This window comes from Spea bombifrons, chromosome 1, assembly GCF_027358695.1.
Source record: "Spea bombifrons isolate aSpeBom1 chromosome 1, aSpeBom1.2.pri, whole genome shotgun sequence".
Classification (NCBI taxonomy): Eukaryota; Metazoa; Chordata; class Amphibia; order Anura; family Pelobatidae; genus Spea; species Spea bombifrons.
Genome location: NC_071087.1, coordinates 22,092,387 through 22,111,893, shown reverse-complemented (window position 1 = coordinate 22,111,893; position 19,507 = coordinate 22,092,387). Strand labels below are relative to the sequence as shown.

The 19,507-nt window shown below is 36.8% G+C and overlaps 1 protein-coding gene across 1 annotated transcript in view; it reads left to right on the top strand.

Annotated features, from left to right (window-relative positions):
• The first annotated feature begins 3,604 nt into the window (after nt 1-3,604).
• Nucleotides 3,605-19,507, top strand: part of CORIN (corin, serine peptidase) — a 95,475-nt gene continuing 79,572 nt past the window's right edge. The window contains exon 1 of the mRNA XM_053458426.1: nt 3,605-3,796. Coding sequence (XP_053314401.1) covers nt 3,725-3,796 — 72 coding nt within the window. The 5' untranslated portion in view covers nt 3,605-3,724. The remainder of the gene's footprint in view (nt 3,797-19,507) is intronic.

The following is a 19,507-nucleotide window of genomic DNA, read 5'->3' as shown; positions in this document are numbered from 1 at the left end:
TACAAACCAAGAATATAATAATATATTTTTTCACTAGGAATAAGTCAACACCTTAAAATAAAATATTATAAAAATAATTAACAGCAATAAAAATTATTAACAAAAAATGCCAATTCTTAATTTGTTTTCTCTACAGACATGTCTCTGCACTATGATTTTTATATGATTTGTGTGTCTGCTATTGAAAATAATTCTGATTTCTAATACATGTCAGGAATTCTAATTCAGCTCGGTCAGGAACATTTAAAAGACTCAAAAAACTATCAAAGTTTTATTCTGTAATGTGAGAACCGAGTCTCCATAATCTCCCAAAAAAGTAACAGATCCTAAACTGCAAGTGCTTAGAATGAGCCTACTTACGGCTTCTCTTTGTAGTCAGCAGTTCTAGAGGGAACGGGGTTTTAGGATTCTGAAACCCAACTAGGGTCAGAGGTTCAACACATGTTAATTTTACTGAATGTCTTAAACAAACTGTACCTTGTTAGCAATAGCTGTTGAATTTCACCAGTAATTATTTCCTTCCTTTTCTGATTTTGGCATGAAATGTAACTATGCCATGATATATAATTCATGCTGGTACATTTCAGAGGAAGTCATTTTGTTTCCAAATTAACCTCAGCTAGTTTTGAGAGGCTTTAGAGGGTGGTTGCAATACATTTCTTGCCACAACACAAAGCCTACTGAGGGAATTTTAGTACTATGTAAACATGGTTCTATACACAACATCAACAATGCAAATCAGAAATGGTGGAGGCTAAAACAGTAAGGAAATGAAAGCATGCATGGGATGTGGATAAAGCTATACTGAATCTTAAGGCTAGATCAAGATCTGAGTCTTTACATCAGAAAAAATGGGCAGACTGGATGGACCAACTGGTTTATATCCACCATCAACTTCTATGTTTCAGTAGGCTGAGTGTGTTGTGTTGACTAGAGTTACGAGAAGACATCATGGTATCTTTTTTTAAGGGCAGTGGTAGCAAAAAAACAATTCTAGGCGTAAGTCTATCTAACATTAGAAGGCTAGAGATTGGGTCATGTAAGAAGTTATTCCTTTACTGAAAAGTAAGTGGAGCAGCCTTTCACCAGAAGTGGTAGAAATGACTGCGGTGAGTGGGTTTAAGCATGTTTTGAATAGTAACATTTCAGATCTTACAGCAAGTACGAAAAAGCGTTTGCACTAGATGCCCCAAACAGTTCTTGTCTGGCATGAAATTCTTTAATATTCTTATAAATAATGTTGAATAAAATAATTAATGATATCATTATTACATATAAGTATTCTTGCCATACTTGAATTAAAATATAAATATTTCAATTTATTAGGCATATGTTCAGCTGTGATTTTTAATTTTTTTTAAAAATTTTTATAAAAGATCACTAGTGCCCATTTATACTAGACTGATGCATGCTGGATCATTATATATATCCAGGTTACAGCAGGGAAAGACAGTAATAATTTTTTCAACCGCATCATTTGCTTGGATGTTTCTAAAATATGTAAGCTGGAGTATCAGGCTAGTAGGACACTGCTGAAATATATAATTGCATATGTTCAGATTTGTGTGTATTGTTTTTTTATGTTTCAGCTTTTTGATTTGATTTCCTCCAATATTTAAGGCACTTTTCCATACAGAAAGGTTCATGTTATAATGAGGCAGATACTGTGTATAACTTTAAGGGACCGTCATGCCCAAACTATTTTATTATGGAAACTAACAGACTATGTGTCCCTCTCTGTCTCCGCTTCCCTGCAAACTGGGCAGTGTGTCATTTAGAAACACTGCTTGTTTTACTTACATGGTGGCCAGTGCATCAAGCTACCTTAGAAATATAGAGTTTGATGGTACATGAGAGCCATTCTGCAAATGTACACAAATCTTCCTGACCAGGTTTATTCACTAAAATTAGATTGCATAAAATAAGACTAACTCAACACACTGAAAATGGCATTAGGAAAATATCCAGGCCACATAATCATTGCCCTCTGCGGGGTTTTACCTGGTGGGGGGGCAAAATATCCTCCCCACCTATAAAAGGTAACCTTTGGCACTCCAATTGTTGAGTACTCACCTTCCCATATACCAGACTGGCTGAGAGTCTCAACAGCTGGGGTATTAACCCTTGCTGCAATACATGTTTCAAATAAACTACCTTGTGTCTGCTGTATCCAAACTGTCTCAGCCCAGGATGGAGTCTATGCCTGTGGAGGAGCAGTTGTGAAGGGGAGGACACCATCTAGAAATAGAGGAAGACAGCAGACCAAACCACCCTGACAGCAGAGGGGGGGGGGGGGTGCAGAATAAAATCAAAGCTTTTTTTGTGCTGCAGTCCCCTGACTACCAGGCCTTTTTTGTTCTCTATGTCTAGTTCACCTACTCTAAAACAGCCTACTGTTTCTCCCTCCCCTGCTGCTGCTCCAGTCTCTTTGAATGTGCATGGTGGTGGGGTAAGTGCCCCCTCTTGCCCCCCTATGGACCATGCACATAACATGTATAGGAAGGCCCCCCATGCAGATACAGATAAGTTATGTGTGTGTCTGACAAGCTGGCGTCAGTCTGTCACCATGTGTCAATCAAATGCACAGCACAGCAAACTGTATGTCACCGGAAAAGATACACATTCACTATACAACACTGTATGGTCCTGTCTGACCATTTTAAACCCATTACTATATCACATATTTTAATTGATCCAAACAATATTCACCCTCACCAGAGCTTTCAAACATTATTGTATTATTTTATCTTGTGTATATATACACACACATATCTATATATATATTATTTATGTGATATATAGTTACGTCATATATATGATATATATATATTTGTATCTATATATATTATTTATGCGATATATATTTATTTAATATATGATATATAATAGATATATATACACATATATCTATATATATATTATTTATGTGATCTATATTTATGTGCTATATGATATATATAGTATATATAAACACATATCTAAATAAATATTTTATTTATGTGATATATATTTATGTGATATATGATATATATAGCATATATATACACACATATCTATATAAATATATTATTTATGTGATATATTATATGTATATACACACATATCAATATATATTATTTATGTGATACATATTTATGTGATATATATTTATGTGATATATGATATATATATATAGCATATATATATATATACACACATATCTATATAAATATATTATTTATGTGATATATTATATGTATATACACACATATCAATATATATTATTTATGTGATACATATTTATGTGATATATGATATATATAGCATATATATACACACATATCCATATAAATATATTATTTATGTGATATATTATATGTATATACACACATATCAATATATATTATTTATGTGATACATATTTATGTGATATATGATATATATATATTATATATACACACATATCTATATATATATATATATAATTTATGTGATATATATTTTAGCGTGTGAGTGTGTTTCTGCATGTTTTGTTACATACTGTGATGAGTGGGAGTCTCCTAGGACTTGTTGCTCGATCAGAGGCGTGTCTCAGCATATGTAGAACTGACAAGATGCTTCTTCTTGTTCATCTTCAGCACGTGGAAGCTGAGTGGAGCCGCGATCCCTGCGAGGGGAGAATGTGAGCGAGGAATCGCGCAGGGAAAGTGTTTGGGAGAGAGCCGGGCATGTCAGCCCACTGAGCATGCTATCAATGCAACAGTTTGCTTCCCTGCCTCCGGAAGACAGCTACCGGCCGGTCATCTGCGCTGACAGGGTAAGAACTCCACTACATGTGCGGCGTTTCTGTCACCGTAGCGGGTCACCCGTAACAGGTGCCGGATCCCTGTGCCGGATCCCCGGGCCGATGTGCCCCGATCTCATTATCATATATCGGGCTGCCATCGTTCTGTAATGTAGCAGCATCATCGAGGCGTTCTAGCGGGTGATACTATAGAGGCACCCAGGAGGATGTTATACCAGAAGCCTGATGGACGGTATCAGAATTCTCTGTGACTGATCAAGCTCTATGAATTAATCTGGGGCAAAAGCCGGCATTTATAAATATATTATCACTGGAGGGGATTCACCTCTTGTCACACTCAGCGTTACTGTGCATTGCACTGTGTTTGCTGCCTATCACACACCGATTGCCATAGCTGAGAGACATCTGTAACCAAACTTTGCCCACTTCCCAAATAATACAGACCATGGGACTTCACACCCAAAAATCCAGCTTTTTGGGTGTTTATGGCGAGAATGACTTTTGTTCATGAAAACCAGTTTATGTTAGTTTTTATTACCTGTTCACAATTTGTAATATCTGGGACTAGAGAAGTGTGCGCAGTTTAATGGTTCGCAAAGGTGATCTTCCATATGCTGCAGACTACAACTCTCACAATGACCAGCCAGACCATCTGGCATCTATGGTCCTAGTCACTTCAGTTCACACAGATCATGCTCAGATAGATGACGGGGGCTGTCTGGCTGGTCATGATGTGAGTTGCTGTCATCAGCTTGTACACATGTCGGGCTCCCTGGTTAGCTTAGTTTAGAGCAGCCTTGAGAATGGTTCTTATTGGCTCTGTATAAATTAAGAAGGCTATACCACGATACAAGTAAAGATTACATAGAAGCATAGAATTTGACGACAGATAAAAACCATTTGTCCCATCTAGTCTATTCATTTTTCCCAATGCAAATGCTAAGACAGTCACTCTTCCATTCTATTAGCCTCTACCACTTCTGATGGGAGACTGTTCCGTTTATCTACCACCCTTTCTGCAAAGTAAAACTTCCTTACATCACAGCTTAACCTGCCCCTCTAGTTTTAGACTACGACGTCTTGTTCTAACATTTCTCCTCTGAAATAAACTCCCCTCCTGTACTTTGTTAAATCCCTTTAAGTATTATCTCCTAGATATTGGGTTTCCTTAGTATTCCCTGATAATTCCTATTCTGCATATCCTACACCTGAGCAATACGTGCCATCTCTTCATAGCGTTACAATGTCCTAATTAAAAGCTACGCCTTCATCATGATTATGGAGAAAGCTTGAATGAGGATGTTTAAACAGGGCATGGAATTGCTGAATAATTGTGAGTCTGTCTCGGTATTATGCGCCCGCAGGATCTTACTCTGCAATCCACAGAGAATGCAAATCCAATTATGTGTTTGAACCATGGAGGTATTATTTTGAGCCAGCTGAGACCAAAAATGCTGTATTCCTTCCCCAAAACTTCCTCCACATCTGATATTTGAAAAATCTAATTATGAAATGACTTTGATGTAGTCTTTCTAGGAGGCAGCCATATATAGTTTCCCTAAGTGCCCATATGGTGCACAACCCTGCAAGGGTTAAAAAATTTTTCTCCAAAGAAATAAAGGTCTTTGTTAAAAAAAAGTTGACATTTCCAAAACAGAACAAAATGTATTAGTTTAAAGTTATACTAATGAGAAAAAAATATAGAACCGTGTCTTTAACCCTTTGAGAGCAATATGGGTGAAATAGGCAACATGAATGAGCGACCTTGTTGATCCTGAAATAACATTAATGATTCCTTGAATGCTAAACATCACTAAACATATAATAATTCATATAGCGCATATTATACACTTGTATTAGTAGGCGGACTAGCTTTGTAGATGTTAATATTTAACTCTCTATTTGATTTCATCTATTATCTGTGGCGAATTTGTATAAATCATTAAATTTATCACCCTCTCTGTCAAGAAACTATAATATTAAATCCAAGAAAAAAAACCACAGCAGTGAAGATTTCACAGTTAATAAAGTGAATTTCTGTCAATGTCATGCTGTGTCAGTTGTGATAAATGTATCGCTGGTTTTGATCTTTGACAAAAGGCTTTTAATGGAAGATTTAGAGGTAGAAGGTGATGACATCTGACAGGAAATAGGAACAGGGACAGGTGTGTGTCGAGACATTACTATTCTTCAAACATTTTCATTTCTGTTATCAGTAAAAATGTATATTTTAGTCTCGAGGAGGTTTGAAGCTAAAACAAGCAGAATAATTATCACCGGAAATTGAATATAGGAGCAAGAGAGGGACTAATGGGTGAAAATTGTTATCGCTTTCTGACAAATGTATGAGAAAATGAGTTGTTTGCATTGAAGGCTTTATAACTGAGGATTTTCTTTTTATTACAGCCTATACCTTGTACTTTTGGTTTTTCAATATTCAATATTATATCGAATAATTAATTCACCTGAAGGATTCTAAGCTATCATATTCAATATCCTTTCTTGAATGTATCTCTTCTTATCGTAACAAAAGACGAAAGGAAGCTCAATAGGGAGCAATAGGAACTATTTGGCCCATCTAGTCTGCCCGTTTTCTTTTATTGATGTAAAACCTCCGACCTTAATCAGTCCTTGGTCTTGTCTTATATTCACAATAGCTTTATTCCTATCCCATGCATGTTTAAATTCCCTCACTGTATCAGCCTCTACCACCTCTGATGGCAGGCCGTTCCATTAATCTACTACCCTGTCAGTAAAGTCAAGCTTGCTTACACGTACGCAACAGACCACCCAGTTTTAAACTATCTTCTCTTATTCTAACATTTCTCCTCTGAAATAAACTTCCATTCTGTACTTTGTTACGTAATAAAATATAAATAAGCATAAGGAAGTTCTCCATAGTAAAAACATTGTATCTAATATCTATATATATATATATATATATATATATATCACGTTAAGCAGTAAACACCATTACATATTTAATATAGTGTACTGAGATTGGGAGAAAGTTATAGACCCCTATAAATCAAAATGTGCTCAAATAGTTTATTATATTCTTGTATGGCATATTTGCCCTGTATATTAATGAAACACCAACAACAGCTTATGCTATTTGATTTCACTTATAGCTCTCATTTGCATTTGTGAACATTTAGGAATTTTCGAATCGTAAACATCAGATTTGGGGGTCATTTTGTAAATGATGAGTAGATGAATATATATAATAATATAAACACTAGGTAAATGAAATGTTATAATTCATTTTGTTGGATACTATGAGGTTGAATGGATATGTACTTTTATGAATGTTTCTCTCATTAAAGTTTCTCCCAGGTGTATTTACAAAGGGCTGCTGTAAAGAAAGTATGGAAAATTTCCAAAACTTCAATTAGATTTTTTTTCCAATTTCTTTTGTGGTTAAAAAGGAAATCTTTTCCACCCCTAAGCTACAAAAACTTAAAGGCAATTTATTATACATTTTTAGCTGTAAAGCCTACAAATTTAGGAGTGGTTCACTTATATGAATGATTTTCAACTTAGTTTAAATTATGCCTGTTTATGTGTGCCAGCACTAAATAAACTTTTCTCCCCTTGTATTTTAGAATTTTAGGCATATCCTGATTAAGACTTTAGTTAAAGCACATATTTTATTACAATTTTTGCGGAAATTTATTTTAAGTTAATAATATATAATAATTAATATATATAATATTACTGTTAGTTATGTATTCCTTTGTACCTATTCTTTGTAGTGACTATAGCTTGTACTGTTTTTTTTATGCATTATTTATACTTGCTTTATTTATTTTAATTTTTTAATTATTGTCAGTATATTAGTATATATATATTGGCCTGATTGGAATCTAAATGGCTATATTTTTTATTTTCCATGTTGTTACAATTATTATTATTTCTTATTTGTTAAAAGCTGTCAAATTTATAATACTGTATTATAGAACAAATACTTAAAACATCTGCTTATTTTTAAATGACGGTACATACGTTTAGCTTTTTAATTATACAAAAAGTATAGTTAAATTAACAAAAAATATCAAACATCTTGATGTTTTGAAGAAATACATATGTGCTTTGTTAGCATGTTATGGTGTTGAAATATGGTTCTGGTGGCATTCAAGCGCTGAAAATGTTAACATTTATACTAGTAGAGAGACATGCGAGGAATGCCCACCCGCCCAGAGGAGTCCACGTTCTGCTCTGGTAGTGAAAGTGTTATGAGGCTGCTTTTCTCCTTTTTTTATTGTGTGGTAACTCTTGAAACTAACAACAAAACACATTTTCCGCTTTACAGTCTCAGAGAGATTATTTGGGACTGTCAGATATGTAATCCTTCCTTTTTTCCATGACCCCTAAAAATAACTCTCTCCATGAGATGGGATTTCATATTCCCCCCAAATGACCGTCTCCCCTGACCCAATAATGCCTGAGTGGAAAGTCTGAATGTAAAAATACCTGTTTATAAATAGACAGACAGGGTTCTCTCTTCACACAGGGTCCTAATGCTTGCTAGGATTCCGTTCAGCCCTTTGACCGTTAAGCGATGGACACCCAAAGCGGTCTCGATGGGCCATAATCCTACAAGAGTTTATCTAATTAACACGTAGCTCTCCAGCTGATACACAGTTGTGTACCACAAGTTTTAGCATATCTGTTTTCAACATGTATATTGTTTATATGTTTTTTCACCCTAACACTAGCTCTCCGACTTCATTATTGTCCTTATTGTTTGTGAATGTAGTAGTAATCTAAGCATTCTTTTTTGGCCTTGTTGGCTTTGGAAGCACAAAAAGGAGACCCCATCAACAGATCTCACAGGACAGCCAGAATCTGTATAAAAACACTCTATTAAACAAATTATTTTAATAGGCCATTAAGGAAGATTGTAATCAAATATTTTGACCTTTATTACTGCTCATAAACACAGATCTTCTTATGAAGCGTAATGTCTATATAGTCCCAACGTATGCAGAACCTGATATGTACATAGGATAACAGAAGGTCCCTACTTGTAAGCTTAGAATTGAGATGGAATGGTGGGGAAACATATAAGGTGTGGAAATATGAAGATGATTGACTCTGCCAGCTGGTCAGATGGTTTCATTCGAGATAAGGTCTAATGTCTAGTTGAGTAGGTTGCAGACACCTTTTAAAGATAGGAAGTCATCTTTGATTTAAATAATAATGAAGAGAAGTAAAACATTTGAGATATATGAGTCAGGGCAAACGTTGAGCTGTAGAACCTGATTTGGTTCAGGGGTTTTCAATTAAAATCACAAATCAAAATCTCCGCCAGTTACAATGTGTTGCTCCGTGTACGTAGCATTGGCAAATTCCTCCATCTGCTTTACTCCACTGTGATGCATCATTTGTTTTCGTTACTTGCCTGAGGATTTTCAACCCATGATATTTTTAAACTCAGTCCCTTTTTTTAACACTTCCTTATATTGATGCAATATTATATCATGAGTTATTGCAGAAACAATATTATGATGTCTACAATTCCCCGATTGTTTGAACTATTTTGAGGCTGAGCAGTTCTTCATGGATAGTAACTATATCTGGAATTCGGGAAATCAGCTGTACAATATACAACATTCTTAAGATCCAAGCATGTGATATGAAAGAATCTATTTCGAAAGCAGAAACCCAGGCATTGTAAATGTCTTCATAAGAGCGCACCTGACTTCTTGTAGGCTCTTTATAATCAATCATTAACCTTGATTTTTATTAATTATTAGTACCCCCTAGTTATCTGCATTTGGTCATGGACAGTTGTGCTATTCTGATATGTATATAGTGGGGAAAGTGTGATGGAAAACCCCTCCACTCAGAATTAAGAAATAGCCGAGGCAGCAATATATAAAGGATGATCACCACACCTATATGAACTTCCCATAAATGATTGACATTAATATGATGTTGGCCCCCAACTTTGCAGCTATACCAGCTTCCACTCTTCTGGGAAAGCTTTCCACAAGATTTTGGAGAGTATCAGTGGGAAGTTGTACCCATTCATCCAGTAGAGCATTTGTGAGGTCAGGTACTGATGTTGGACGAGAAGGCCTCACAATCTCCGTTCCACTTCATCCCAAAGTTGTTTGATGGGGTTAAGGTCAGGGCTCTGTGTGTGTGCAATTTGAGTTCTTTTACACCAAACCCGATGAACCATGTCTTTTTAAGCTCGCTTTGTTTACTGGAGCATGCTGGAATTGAAGAGGGCCTTCCCCAAACTACTGTCACAAAGTTGGAAGCATATATTTATCTAAAATGTCTTTGTATGATGTAGCATTAACATTACCCTTCACTGGAACTAAAGGGCCCAAACCCTGAAAAACAGTCACAGACCATCATCCTTCCTTCACCAAACTTTACAGTAGGCACTATGCATTCTAGTAAGCACCGTTCTCCTGGCATCCTCCAAAACCAGATTTGTCCACAAGACTTCCACATATCATCATAGTGAAGTGTGATTCATCACGACAGAGAACATATTTCCACTGCTCCAGAGTCCAGGGGCGGTGGGCTTTACACCACTCCAGCCCACGCTTGGCATTGCGCATATTGACCTTCAGCTTGTATGCAGCTGCTCGGCCATGGAAACCCACTTCACGAAACTCCCAACACACAGTTCTGATATTGTATCCAGATGCAGTTTGGAACTCTATAGTGAATGATTCTACAGAGGACAGGCGATTTGCCCTGTTTGTGAGTGTGTGGTCTACCGCTTTGTGGCTGAGCTGTTCTTACAACTAGACAGGTCCATTTCACAATAATAGCACTTACAAGGGACCAGGGCAGAAATTTCATGAACAAAGGCAGCGTCCTACGACAGTGACATGTTTAAAGTCACTGAGCAGTATGATCCATTCTACTGCCGATGTTTGTCTATGACAATGGCGGCCTATGTACTTGATATTATATACCTGTTAGCAATGGATGTGGCTGAAACATCTTAACTTAATAATTAGGAGGGGCTTCCACATAATTATGGTTATATAGTATAACGTCAATGATGAGAAATAACCAAGTATTTGCAATGTAACACAGATGTCATGTTTCCTCTGATTTAGTTCCAATTTATTTTTATCACAATTATTTTCCACAATATTATTTTTCCTGCTTCTTCTTTATAGTTTAGTTACCACCAATGACTTTTTTTCTGTTTCTTCCCTTTATAATTTTATTACATAGAGGTTTTGTTTGCAGGATCGCACATGCATTATATATATATTCACTTTAAATCCATAAACATAGACTGGTTGAGGACATCCGGGGACATTTTTAAACTGGATATAGTTTAATGTTTGTCCAGTTTGTCCAGTTTATTGTTGATTAGACAGATTTTTCCTTTGTGATAAGGATACCTGCAAAGAAAACCATGTTTCGTGAGGAAGTTTAAATTCTTACAGCGCTGCTTCAAGTGTTTTTCCATAATCCCTTCAATATATTGGCACTTTGAGACAAAAATATATTGTATAAGAAAAGAATTTTCAACATTATCATTATTTAGGTTAATGATGCTGTGAAATGGTCAAAGTATTATGTAGATCAAATTTATCATTAGCCATAACATTTATTTCTAGGGTTCAGATGTCATGACTATGGGCTATTATTAAATCATCGTGGTATGGTAGATTTAGAAGCAGCTTAAGGCCCACGTTGGTCAAGTGGGTCCCTTAAAAAATGAAGGATAGAGCCCTATAGAAGAGAGAAATCTGTGAGAAAGGTTCCCTATAATGTAATGTAACTGTAATGTATTTTTCTTTGAAACATGTGTGAAAATAAACATCATGATCTTTAGTTTGTATAAATGTTTTTATTTTTATAATAATATAATTATTTTTTATTATAGGGTTACTATATGTGCTTCTATGCGTCCCAAGTAATTTTAGAAGGTTGTTCACTGGTGGGGGAGGTGTTTCTATGAAACGATAAAGAAAATCAGCGAAAACTGTCCGTCTTTGCCATTGACGTCATGTGACATGTACTTTTACCTGAAAGGCCTTATGAGTTGGGAGATTTCACTTAATTCTACCATTTAATAATGGTATTTTCCAACCATCTACTAATTCTACTTATTATAGAAATGATTGGGATGGGTAGGGTAACCAGATGGCTCCTTCAATCAGGGACCCTAATGGAAAAAGTATATTCTAAGGTTGCATTAAAATCATTGTGCATTGTGCATTTTTATGTGTCCCCATATAAAGGAGCTACTCCCCATCCTAGTGATTGGTACAAATTACAATGAGTTTGTATTTATTCAGGTCTTGACAATGTGAGACATGTCCTTGAGCTTCTTCCCAGAAGGACAATACAGTAAGCTGTTTCAGCTTGATTTCAGGGCCTGCTGCCCTGCTTGTACATTGATGTCCTATCTTTATCACTGCAGACTGATTTGGTTACGGATGCTCAGGCATGATCAATAATCTGCCTTATAATTGAGTTCAAAATCAGCGGAGATACAATATCCCTATTCCATGTTATTAGCAGAATGAAGAATAATGTTTAGTGTCCCTATAGATTGTGTTTAGGATATCTTAAAATAGTTTTCTTGTGTTAGAATATTTCCTAGGTATGAGCTCATCCAGGGCCGGCCTTAGGGGTGTGCGACCTGTGCGGCCGCACAGGGCGCCATGGCAACAGGGGCGCCGTCCGGGACATAAATTATAACATTGTTTGTTTTTTTGTAACTTTATTTAACATCCTCCATGTTAAATAAAGTTTGTTTTAACTTTATTTAACATGGAGGATGTTAAATAAAGTTAAACAAAAAAAAAGGTGTTTTCATTTAAGTCCCGGGCAGAGGCGCCGAGCGGTCGCTCGTGAAGTTTTCAGCAACCGCTCGGCGCCCCTCACTCTCCGTGACTCCGTCGCGGTGCCGGCGTTTCGTGCTGAGCGCCAGAATTATTCTGGAGCTCAGCTGTGAAGCGTGCACCGCAGCAGAGCGGGAAGACAGACGCCTCCCGCTCTCCAACCGCAGGACTCCAGCAACAAGGTAAGTAAGGATAGGGGATAGATATAGTGATAAGGGGCAGGGGGATAGATAGTGATAAGGGGCAGGGGGGGGAGGCAGTGAGAAGGGGCAGAGGAGGGGGGGATTTTTTTCCTTTCTTTTTTTTGGGAATGGGGGGGCGCCAGAGGAGTAGTCCGCACAGGGCGCCAGAGCACTTAAGGCCGGCTCTGAGCTCATCACAGTTTTCTACAGCCCTAAAACTCAATGATAACAAAAATGTGTATAGAAACAGCAGAAAATGTGTTGATATACTAAAATCTGTAAATAAAAGTCTATTATTCTTAAATGATTTACTAAACTAATTCACATAAGTAGCTATCAATACGTCCCAAAGTTGCATAAAGTCTTGGTAAAGTTCCATTCCCTACCCATACCTCTTACCCTGTCCCCCTAACCCTGTCCCCCTAATACAAAAGCAGTCCTTGTTGGTTATTTGAAATGTTTTGGGGAGCGCAGCCACCAGCTCTGTTAAAACCACTTTGTTGCGAGGGACTGATCCCCACCATAATTTCCCGGGGTTCAGACGCAACCAATGTGTGATGGCAGCGAGGGTGCAGAAGAGGTGTCCTGAGACCAAGGTAGAGGTCTTACTGTGTCTGTTAGTGTGTGTTAGTATGTGTGTGAGTATGTAATGGGTGTGTACAACTATCTCACTGTATATAAGTGGGCTAGTATGTTAATGTGTGTTAGTATGTTAGTATGCTAGTATTTTTTTGGGCATTTTAACTAAGTATGTTAGTGTGTGTTTGTCTCACACTGTGTTAGTATGTGTGTGTAAGTATGTTAGTATGTTAATGTGTATGTGTTAGTATGTGTATGTGTGCACCTAGAACCATACCAAATTTGACGACCGCTTATCATGACATTTGTGACATATACTTTAGCAGATACTCACCTTCTGTGTATGAATTATAATTATACAGGGCATACAGACACAGAGGCAAAAGGGGTCCAAGGAGAAAATGCACAGCTTTTCATACATAGCTTCCATAGTTGGAAAATAGTTATACAGACAGCATTCCTCCTAGTAATCGTGAGATTTATTAAAACCAGTAAGTGCTAGATATCACTTACATGTTGGTATATATTACGGTTGCCCAACAGCGTATTTCTAAGGTCTATTGATGATGGCCAAGTTTCTAGGACAACGTGTTCCAAAACAATTTGCTGAGCTATATACATAGCAAACTAAGCCAGTCCCTGTTAGGGAAATTAACATTCTGAATAGTTGCTTTAAAAGACTGAGGATAACCCCTAATAATGGCAATGATAGCAGCATTAGCAGAAGTTATATCACTTATAGGCACAGTAGCATATTCATACCTATATAGGATGACCAGCACATCTAAAGTGCTGCCCTAAATCCCACATACCGCAGCTCTTTACATGTGCTGGTCATCAACATGTTAATTGTATAGTTTATGTCCTGGAAACATGGCTGATGTAGTCATCATATGCATAGACCACTTATATGATTCCTCTCACCAGCATCTCCAACGCAGATCTACAATGTCTACAGCTTCCATGTTGGGGTTGCCATATCGGCCATTTTTTCCTGGACATGTTTAATTTTTCAATGTTGCCGACTACCACTGGTAATGCTGACCTGTAGCTTGTGGGATGTATAAACTCACAGAAGGGAATACATTACTTAATCAAGTGTATTCATCGCCCTTAATGAAGGGAAAGACTTTAAAGGTGACGGTCAGCAGCATGCAAAAGCTAGATGTGTTCAGGAAAAATGGCTGATATGGCAACCCGGTTGTCTATTCTTATTTTTTATGGAACATATGTGTAATAGATCTCTTAAAATCTAGTCTCGCTTTGTTCCAACCCAAGAGAATATACTATGCACAATAAATATGTCCTGCAGCTGAAAAGTAAAAGTGGCTACAGATTATGACTTTCAAAAAGCTATTGAATTTAGGCTTTTTCTAAGAAAATGTGTCAGGCATCCCATAGGTCATTTCTTTGTTTCTTTGACATTTTCAACATATTAAAACTCTATTGAAGATGCTTCTCTGAAATTATTCGTAGTTTTTAATAAATAGTATGTTTAATTCAAGCTTAAATTATCCCAGATTAAGCATGTGCAGATTTATTTCAGATGTAATTAATGTCCTTGTTTAAATAATAAAAATGTGGCCTTTCTTAAGCACAAATGTTTCCAATTAGTTTGAAATCTGGGATTTGTTAAATCTATTCGTATTACTTAGTATCTGCAAGTGGAAGCATACGATAAATAAATGTTTGCTTTATAAAAACCCATCCGATTTAAGCTTTTCCATTAAATCAGGGGTGTCCAAGTTTTTTCTGCAGTGGGCCACTTCATCAGAATTGTATACGTGCGCGGGCCGCAGTCATTTTTCACTGCGAGAAAATATGGCCTTTAATAAAATATGCAGATTAAAATAAAGTAAATGACACAAAACCCTTACTTTTCCTCTCACTGATTTCTGGGCCTAGAATGTTTTGTGACTACAAATTCAGGATTCAGGATAGTTAAAAATGAAATAGTTCTATTTATTCTAGGGATGCACCAAAATGAAAATTCTGGACCAAAACCGAAAATTCAGGGTTCATTTAGCTGAAAATGACCCCCCACCTTTAAAAATAGTAACCCCCCCACATTTTTAATAAAAGCAAGTAACATACCACAATTGGACAAAAAAAATCAGCAATATGACTTGGCATGATAGGAGTGTGATTGCTAACAGCAATCACACTCCTATCATACCCAGGCAACCAGTAAAGGCTGAAACCTAGTCAGCCAGTACATGCTGGGTTCTGTGCAGTACAAAAGACCCTCCCACAGGTAAGTAGCAGGGCTCTTGTGATCCCGGTTGCCCTGGCTGCCGATCTCACGGGGTCTCGCGGGCTGCATGTTGGACGTCCCTGCATTAAATCATGGGGGTCCAATTCAGTGCACAATGGCTAATAACAAATCATCTGATTAATATATTATCAATAATATGTTCTGTGTCCTCACAAAACCTGTTTATTCACTAAACATCACAGTGACATGACTTAGCTATGCATTATATATAGGGTCATTTGAGCTTTTCAGGCGAAACTCATCAGAAGTGGGCTTTCATAAGTCGTTGTATCATGCCTTGACATGCATCTTTCTTAACTCGACCGTCAATACACTGTATAGCAAATGAAACAAGAGTCCCCTTTCAAGTGTACATTTAACTAAAAGGTAGGGGAAAACCCTCCTTGAACCTTTCCCTAATATGCTAGGAAATGTGTAGGTGACAAAATGTACCGGTAATTTAAAAATTTCCAGTGTTTCCAGGTGTTACTAATGGCATTGAAATAGATGGATGTATACCATGACACAGGAAGCTTCCCCCACAGTATATATATATATATATATATATATATATATATATATATATATATCTATTTCATGGCTTATCTATTATTATTATGATGATTATTATTGTACTGTATGTCATAGCAGTGGATAAACAGGACATAACAAGTAACATATATCATAGTGTTTCCATGTACTACTAATGGCATTGAAGTAGATGGATGTATACCATGACACAGGAAGCTTCCCCCCACAGTAAACAAGCTTAAAATCTGTAGTGTTTCTTGCCCTGTCCTAGCCATGCATAGCAAACAGTAGATAATTTTTGGAATATTAATTAGGACAGTTACCACCAACTATATCTGTGACTGTCCGAATCTGGACATTTGCTTAACCTCCTATAGCCTGGTGAAGCATGAAAACCTATGCTGCGGAGATCTGTATCAACTCCCTGGATCTCCATGTTACCGGCCCATTGAGCAGCGGCGCACCTAATAGGAACCTAATAGGGCATCAGCAAATTAAACCTGGAAAAATTGGGCACTTTAAAAGAAAATTTCCAAATAAATGAGTCTTACAATTATACGGATCCAGGACATTAGAGGGGGACAGCCTTTTACAATGAGAATATCTTAAAATAGCTTTCTGCTTACTCCCAAAACCACTAGATATTTCTTGCCATGTAACAAAATGTGGCTTTGGCTGTTTCCTGATCATATTTCATGTCCTTTTAATTATACGATAGTGGCTAATTTTAATATATAATATTAGAAGAAGTTAATCAAATTTTGGAAAGAAACCAAAGGACCCATGTCCATCTAAACAACAGCTTCTTTGTGTTTTATTTTTAGTTTTCTCACCGCTGAACTGGTTTGCTTATCACTGCTATTACTGTTTGCTTTAGAAATCTAAATTGGGTACTATGGATGTTTTGAAATCATTTTCCAAATGTGTTCTTTTGATGTTATTTTAAGTACTCCAGCTTTCTTGAGTATACTTTTGTGACCTAAGGGTTCTGTGGATGGATGTTGAACAAGTCAGTGGGTGGTTGTTATTCCAGTTTAAAGAGCCATTAAACTATGGAAATAACAGTGGCCAAGGTTATTTTTCTTTCCTGAAGACTTCAGAAATCGAGGTGTACAAGGTTTATCTGGTGAGGCACACTTGTTTTCTATAGCTGTCCTACTGTGTATTTCAGCCAATCGGCTTGGATCAGATTGCGAATGTGTTCTATCACGGCTTCCAAACGCCAGGGTTCTAGTTGCAAAGGGTTAATATTGGTCACTTTGACCAAGTAGTTTTTTTTCTTAAAATTTTGATTCTTTAAAATAACACAAAATAAGTTAAAAAGTATAGTTAAAGGGGGCCAACCACTAAGAGGAGGAGAATCTCGCCATTTTAATTCAACTTCCTCTATGATTATTTTTTGTTTCCATGGCAACCCTGGGGAGATATATGAGAAGAAAATGTTGCACAAACACTCAAGTCTACTTATATTTAATACTTTCTACAATAAACCTCAGTCCACATGCCCTTTCCCTTTTCTATATAGGCAGGCTGGGGGTGGGGAGGACACGCTATCCAAACTCAAACTTAGCAGGAAAGGTAGCAGAGGAGAAAAGTATTGCTCTTTCACCTGATACTTGAAGAGGTCAACCTAGAGCACCAAATCTTCATTTACATGAAGTAAAAAAGCTTGCTCATAGTTTGACCTTTAGTACCAACTTGCTCGTCCTAACGTATAGCAGACGTAAAGCAAGTTGAGATGACCTTACCAATGCTAATGTCAAGGTTTATGTTGGTCTAAACTCCCTAAGCACTGGCGATACATAGCTGAAGGGTCTGTGCCACCAGGACTGTGATCTGGTGATTGCAAGGTGTTAAAGGAAACTGACTTACTGAAGTGCCTGTTCTGTACACCAACAGATATGAAGAAGCTTTTCTGCTGGACACAAGATCACTGACACTTTGTGTTCCTTAAAACTCACTTGCAGTGTCACACTAAAGTGTATCTGCCTTTTACACGATAAAGTAATCGTAGGTGCTGGATGACTGCAGTTGAAGAGGGGCTGCTGCTGTCTATCGTCCCAACACCTGGCTGACTTTGATAAATAGCATTGTGATGAGTGTGTTGTGAATGATAGAATGCTTATAAATCATTTTCTGTTAACCTCTAACTCCAACTAATTGCACCCATAAAACATAACTTGACATAAACTAAATTTTTGCATCCATAGGTAACACATCTGTATATATATATATATACAGATGTGTTACCTATGGATGCAAAAATTTAGTTTATGTCAAGTAAATAAATGTGGTACTAAAGACATATAATTATATATATATATATATATAATTATTATATATATAATTATTACGATGACTACCAAAGCATCATTCAGATGTCACCAGTCCACTACAGTATAAGCCACTGAATAACAAGAATAACTTGTGCATTTGTTTATCTACATCTGAAGAGGTAAATTCTCTCTGTGGAATTACTACTAAAACTTAACATTAACATATGCTATATATATGTTATGTACAGATCAGATCTTCAGTAATTTTTAACCAATGTATTGGCAGATACAAGTGCTTCTTTGATCTGTTAAAAAGGCTGGTAATTCAGCCATATTTTAGATTACTGAAACTGTAGCACATTAACATTATGCGCGTGTAACAAACCTCCAAAGTGCATCTAAAGAATCCCACACAGACAAGAACATCCAATCGTAAGGAAAACATCCCTTTGTCTGTAGTACATCCTCTAATCTCTTGATGACCAGAAGCCCACTGTGGGCCACATAAGGGGTCACCACATAATGAAGGTGGACTGTGAAGCTACCTTGACCTTCTCGTTATGAGTATGCAATTTTACCCCTCGCGAATAAGTCTTATCCATTTTAGTTCAGTGGTGTGGCTTTCCCAGATGTATTGCATTCATGTCATTGCACGGATTGTCTCTGATCTTAAAAAGCGTCCATTCTAATTTCTAATGTTTGAAATGTATCAAATGAATCTTCTGTACAGCCAGTGGAAACTATGTCCAACACACATGTCCTACTGATGGCATATCATCTCCCAATATTACACGCCTTTTCATTACCACGTTGTTACGTTTATGCCACGTACTCCATCAACAAACCATGTCAGAGAATGGTTATTTTATGTTCATCATAAAAGACTGGCTCGTTTTTAACATGTATGCCTTTTTTTTATTATGCGTCATTTTCTTTGATTTTTTTTTCATTCCCTATTATGTTCTACATTTGTTTGGAAGAGAACGTAGCTATGTTAACATTAAATGAGTTAATTAATTGTAAGAGTGATGTGGTTACCCACTGAGGTGACAGCCTCTGGGCGA